At 39.5% G+C, this 6,478-nt stretch overlaps 1 protein-coding gene across 1 annotated transcript in view; it reads right to left on the reverse strand. All coding sequences in view use genetic code 11, as the record gives it.

Moving 5' to 3' along the window:
* Positions 1–6,478, reverse strand: part of EGR_02357 (Segment polarity protein dishevelled DVL-3) — a gene marked incomplete at both ends in the record, with an annotated part of 22,890 nt that overhangs the window by 10,144 nt on the left and 6,268 nt on the right. Inside the window, 2 exons of the mRNA XM_024491606.1 lie at positions 2,940–3,030; positions 5,746–5,834. Coding sequence (XP_024354112.1) covers positions 2,940–3,030; positions 5,746–5,834 — 180 coding nt within the window. The remainder of the gene's footprint in view (positions 1–2,939; positions 3,031–5,745; positions 5,835–6,478) is intronic.

Genomic DNA, 6,478 nt, shown 5'->3' on the forward strand with positions numbered 1-6,478 from the left:
GTAAATCGGAGGCTTTTTGGATTTACATAGCTACCACTTTTGCCTTTCACATCTTGAAATGTGGCTATATAGCCTATTAAAGCAGTTCGTATGGGCACTACTTTCCGCCGTCTCCTGATCCCATTAATTAAGCAAAGGATGCGTCAACACTTAAATTTGCTTCCGCTCCTAACTTCTTTAATGGCTGCATTAATTTGTGCCCATTTACCGTTGTGATACCACTTTTTTGGATCTCATGAAAAATGAGGATAAGTTAGCGCTGTGAAAGAACTGTCCCTCAACAGCACATTTTCCTTCCCACTGCTTGACATAAACTAAACAAGCTCACTGCTCTGAGAATCAGGGTTGTTGCCACTAATATCACCTCCTGTCCAAAATGGATAGGAATTAGCAAGAATGTTTGCGATGTCTAAAGGAATGTCACTCGTATGAAGAGACTACAATTTTCTGCAAAGAGAAGGCGAAGTGAACTAGACCAATTGTATAGGACGATCTCTTCAAAGGAATAACTCCAGTGGACGGTTAAAATCGGTAATTTAGTAGAGCTCATTCATTTCTTGAACGAAGCATGAAAGTAGAATGTCGGGGAATAATTGACTACACTGGTTAGCTCTCGCGTAAATAAATTTAGAGTGAAAAATAATAAATTAGGAAGTTCATTTCAAATTTGCATGCACTACATGACCCATTTCAAGAAAACAATATTTCGAAAAAGAGCATGTCTATACTTGCCTTTGGCTATTTGTAATTCGGTATGTTACGACAGTGCAATGCGGTAGGAACCGCACATATGCGTCTGAACGATTTGAAATAACTTCGTCGAACTCACGGTGAATAACAACGAGGCTTTGCTAATCACTTATTTATATCTAAAAATATTTAATATGATAAAGCTATACTGAAGAAATCCCCAAATGAATTCTCATGCAGAGTTACGAGATTCCCTTGAGACAGATAGAGATTTCTTAAAGGACTCTTTTTTTCACTGAACCATTTTTAAGATTTCAAAGGCCAAGAAAAAGATTCAGACTCGGGGTATTTGGCTCACATAAAATAAGCCTTTTATCCATTGCCATAAAAGAAAGGAATATGAGATAGATCATTAGGTCCCGTGTGAAGCGATGGAACGACTAACTTGCGCTGGTGGGGTTCAAATAGGGGTATGAATACATAACCAATCGGACAAAATAAAGGAGCGGAAGGCGAATGGGACAACAAAATTAACAGAAAAAAATAGTAAACTACACCCGACGCCGATCTGGAATAACCATGTCTGTAAATGAGCCAGCAGGAGCCATAAATTACTTTAGCTCATAAATGTTCCTGATGCTGACGTCAAAAAAATGATGAATATGGAAATGGACAGTGCCGCGCATACTACGACTAATTGGAGTGTATGGCCAAATCCCAATTTCACAGAATGCAGAAAAAAAATCAAAAAACCGTTTTGCAGCCTGCAGTCAATGTTCAGGCTGATCAAATCTATCTTGTGCAATGGAATCACCCGCAAAAAACCGTGTAAGGCAGTCCAGAACGGCCATGATATTTATGGTCGAGGTGGTGATTAATGGGGTAATACTGGGAGAATGGCTCTTTCGTCAACGGTAATGATAATACAAGCTAGTCCTGCGGTACGCCGTGTCTGCATGACACACGGGTGCAGAATACACTTGAAATGAAAGCCGGTATGAGACGGCCTTTTCGTGTAAGTAGCTTTTGACACAACAAAACCTCCTTCCTACACTCGGGTGGGAGAAACTCGACCTTGGAATGCATAATTGTGCAATGACATACTACGTCCAAAGCTTGGATTTTTGGCAAAGCATACCATTGGATACTGGTAGTGTAGTTCGTGAACAGAAGTATGAAGCACATTTTGGACAGTGTAAGCACATTGAGACTGAGAAATGCAACCCGCTTAGTAATCACGACCACCAAAGCAGATAAGTTTGCAATTTTTGCATGACTGGTCACTTCCTACCGGCCCACACAGCCAGGTCACTCTTCTGTAAACAAATGAGAAGAAAACCGGCAACTGGAAGCAAAAAGAATAAGAATTGTTCAAATTGAAACCGGCAAATGGTAATCTAGATAAGCCACTGTCTCAGCGCCTAATTCATCAACTCAGCGATTATAAATAGCCTCGTAAACAGTCATTACCGTTGGGGAAGACAGCAGCAAAACTGCTTACTGCACGAAGTTCAAAGACTGTAGATGAAATCAAAAGGATTAACTACAGTCTTATTTAAAAGTAAAGAACGAGTCGCGGGATATAATTAATGGCCGTAAGCAGCGCTGGTAAGGATAAAGGAAGGCAAAAAAAACTCGGATCATTTAATGTCTCAGCGTCCTCGAATTCAAATAGAAAAGCGCCCTACGTAAATGTGAGTCTAAAAAGTGATGGAATTCAAGTAAAATACATAAAACAACATAAATAGCATTTTAACTTTCCATTGAGCCAATAATTCGCATCTATAAATACTGCACAAGTACATGAATAATGCTATTAGAAGATATCATTTGACGGCAAACACCAGAACGAAACGTAGTAAATCACTAGATAAAAGCGCCCAACTGTCTGGTTCACTATGTGCGAATTCAAAGACGGCCTTACTGAAATACAGGGTTATTTTTTGCCTGTTTGATAGCGTAAAAAAAGCTCGGAAGGCGGCAGTTTAGTAGCCCTGTCAAGATTCACAGGTATAATAACTGTGCCCAGTGATTCGTGCCAGACGAGTCTTTAAGGTGTCTCGTCACACAAAACTTGACCTCATGAATTGGCACAGTGATGGATCGATTGCTTCAGGTCAAGTGATAGTGATATCGATAAGAAGACACTTAGTTACACGCATAAGGACATCAAATTTCAAGGTACTACAGAAGGCGGATCAATGAAAGACAAGAAAGGCGCTAGCGAAAGAATCACGAAAAAAACTTACGCGACTAATGGGGAGGAGTCGCCGTCGCCTTCGCCGCTGCCTGGGCCTGCCGTACCTTGAAGATATGGTTGTCCCAGTGGCTCCAGAAAACCTGAGGTAAAAAAATGTGAGCGTAGAGACGTATGAGAGCAGATTAGAGCACTTTGCGCTTCTTTTACCTTGTAGTAATCGGTAAACAACATGGCTTGGAGGCGCTTACACAAGAGCATTAGTGGTTAAAAAGGATATGTAAATAGTAGACAATCTCAGCAATCTAAATCTCTCCTCATCAATGATCCAACTCAACTTTTAATGGTGATTCAGTCGTTGTGCGATTTATCAAATCTGTGCTGCAGTGAAGGCATATATGTCTCCGATAACTTCATCACCGGCAAAACATCAGTTCAAAGGACTCGAATGGGCAAGAAGTTGGAAGTGAATAGCCCAAGAGATGTTCGAGGCCGCAACTCCCCTAAAGTGGGAATTTTTCTGACTAACCAACAGTGTTATCCGAGTGCGGTGTGAACCGTAGGTTAAACGCAAAACGCTTCACAGGAAATCAGCCCACTACAGCAGTAGAGTTGACCCGATATTTGAGCCTTGTGACTGAAGTATAAGCGAATTTCATCATCTCTGAACTTTGGATGGACTAAGATTGGAGTGTCTTCAGTGAGGTCTTGTTTATTAGCAAAAGCCCTGCCATTGCGTAGAAGCATGAGAAATGACCACGAAAATGGTCGGGCATACCCCAATCTGGGTCAAATTTGTGCTACTAAATTTTTATTTGCACTTAAATTTCATGGGACAAAAACCTGTCCGTTAAGAAAAACGACCATTATTTAAGGAACAATCTTCCCACTAAGGAGTTACGGTACAAAGAATCGGTCAATAAAACGAAATCTAAACTACTTAATCAAAATTTACATAACTCATCTTACAGTTACCTGGCGAGCTACGAAGAGTCTCAAATTTGCCTTTTCCACAGCCTTGTAAGGTTCGCAGCGGATCGTGATAAATTACTTAGTCTGGATGCATGCAAGCCAGTATTTTATCCCTTCATAAATAATGCTCTTTATCAACAGTAAAAATCTGTAATGCATCGAGCTGTGAAGAAGTTTAACGAAAAAGGCTTTCGAGTACTGTATAAAGCGCGTTGGTAAAGATGTTTTCTATTCATCGGGCACTAGGTCACAGAGATAAAACAAATTGCAATGAATTATCTCTACTTTCGTGCCCAATAACTCGATGAACCAAAATGATATCGATACTACTTCTTCCCGGTAATTTGTTGGAACATGTCAGGCCTTACATAACAAACCGGAATACTAAAACGCAGTTGCACAGCCAAAGCGATTGCGCATTTGGTAATGTAGTCGAAGAGCGTGGTAAAGGGATTTATGTTTTGCCGACACAAGATAGCCATGATTGAGGTGTCTGAACTGTTTTCGAAGTCTCCGAAGGGCAAGTAAGAGCTCGGCGATTCTCTTGTCTCGGATTATAAAAGCGTTGACTGCTTATTTTGGGCCAACCTTTCAGTTACCTAGAACAGAGAGGCACGTCTCCTGTTTTCAAGGGTAAAACACGCCAATGGAGGTGAAGAGGGCAAATGAAAAGCATGGAAGATGATAAAGAGGAAAGGATTGAGATAAAGGTGAAGCAAACATGATCGCGTTGCAAAGTTAGCGCCAAAATGCTTGTCTTAGTTGATAACAGACAAATCACGCATTGAGAAATAGTCAAACCTAAGATAATGACTACGCCAGAGTGAAATCAATTACGAAAGGTGAATATCTTATCGCAACGTGGAATGACAATATAACTTGATAAACAGAAGGCAGAAAATTACTAGATGAAAAACAGAAAAAAACGAAGGTTTGCGATAATGTCCTGTGTGTATTATGACAACTATACACAAATCCTGACAGTATCATTGAGGAATCAGTAAGGGAGAATGGATTTTGAAGTGCTGGGAGGATTTGATGAATGTTCTTCTAGCGTGCAAAGGGCCAATCTTAAAGGTATACTAGATCCTTAATGTCAAGTCCAAGAAATGTATAAAGCAAAAAGTGGGCACGAATAAAGAACATGGCATTGCAAAACATACGCATAATTTATAGAAAACTGTGAAAGGGACAAGATCTAACCGAATGAACCGCCTTACAAAGTGCACAAAAGGGCATCTAAAAATACATAGTCATTATTAGGGGAAGGTTTTAATTACAGGCCATGGAACTAGGAACATAAATATGAATATCATTCAGCTGATTGCTTAAAAGAACTGTATGATAATTGCAGTGTCAGCCACTGATCGAAAAAAATTTAGACAATGTAACAAACATTGTAAATAATACAACCAACGTTATAACGGTAAGTGGTAATCTTCAAAACACTATATGCTTCTTGTCTTCAAGATAATAACATCCAACCGCAAAATAGTTGTTAAGATAACTAACGATTAAGAGAGTAAGTACTCGGACTGTAAGAAAAACGACTAAACCATTATTAGCGCACATTAGAGATGATCTAGCACCTAACGAGGCTCTCACACAATGCCCATTAAAAGGCAGGAATTAGTATGACCTCTTCACTTCCCTTTTCTCTTTTGGATTTTGGGTTTGGGTTACCTTTTTCTCATCCAAACTGGCACCCATTAGTACTGAGGTTACTGCTACCACAGAGTCCGGGCGCACATCATACATAAGGGTGAAGCATCAATCTTCATTAGGGCAGCACTTTCCAACCAGGCTGCCCTCTGCCGCATCACTGCTAAACCGTCTTGTTGTTGTTTATCTCCAATGACTGAACTAGACGTAACTCCCTCTCTTACCCGGTGGAAGGCCAGGGAGGAAGACAAAAAGGGCGGGAATTTTGCCGAAAGCCGTGAGATCAAACGATATTGATGGAGCATATACGTGACTAGAGACGTGAGTTTAATTTATAAGAGAAAGAGAAAGTGCTTGCCTTAAACAGGAAAAAAACGATTTTGGATGAAACAGAGATTAAAATGTCACCATCAGCTGAGCTGCTAAAATGTACACTGCAAATGGAAGTCCCTACAAGTTCTAAAGGCGATAAAAAAAGAACCAGATAGATAAAAATACAAGCATTCAAACAAGTCCTATGAATGAAAATAGCAGCCCCAAAATAAGCTCAAAAAAAACTTCCACGTTATTTAAAAAAGACAAGGTTTAGAGTCAATAATAACCGCGAAGGTAAATCGTCTTATTAATGTACCATAGAAATAAAAAGCTGAAGAAAAAAACCAAGTTGGTAGTGTAGAAATTCAATTAGTTTTAGGCTCAAGAAACCATATTCCAGAGGTTTCAATATTGGTCCATAATTTTCCTTTCTTATTAACAGTCCATTTGCCCTTTAAGTTATCTATGGAAGTATGGCAGAGCAGACTGTACATTGATAGGAAGATAGGGAAGCATTATACTTGAAAATGGGCTAGAAGCGGTAGAACAATAAGTAAACAAATAAACACACGTTTTTTACAGAAAAATAACTGAATAAAAGTCCCAAATTACATAACTTGATGAAATAAACACCAATATAAA

Source organism: Echinococcus granulosus (genome assembly GCF_000524195.1).
Source record: "Echinococcus granulosus chromosome Unknown EG_S00010, whole genome shotgun sequence".
Lineage (NCBI taxonomy): Eukaryota > Metazoa > Platyhelminthes > Cestoda > Cyclophyllidea > Taeniidae > Echinococcus > Echinococcus granulosus.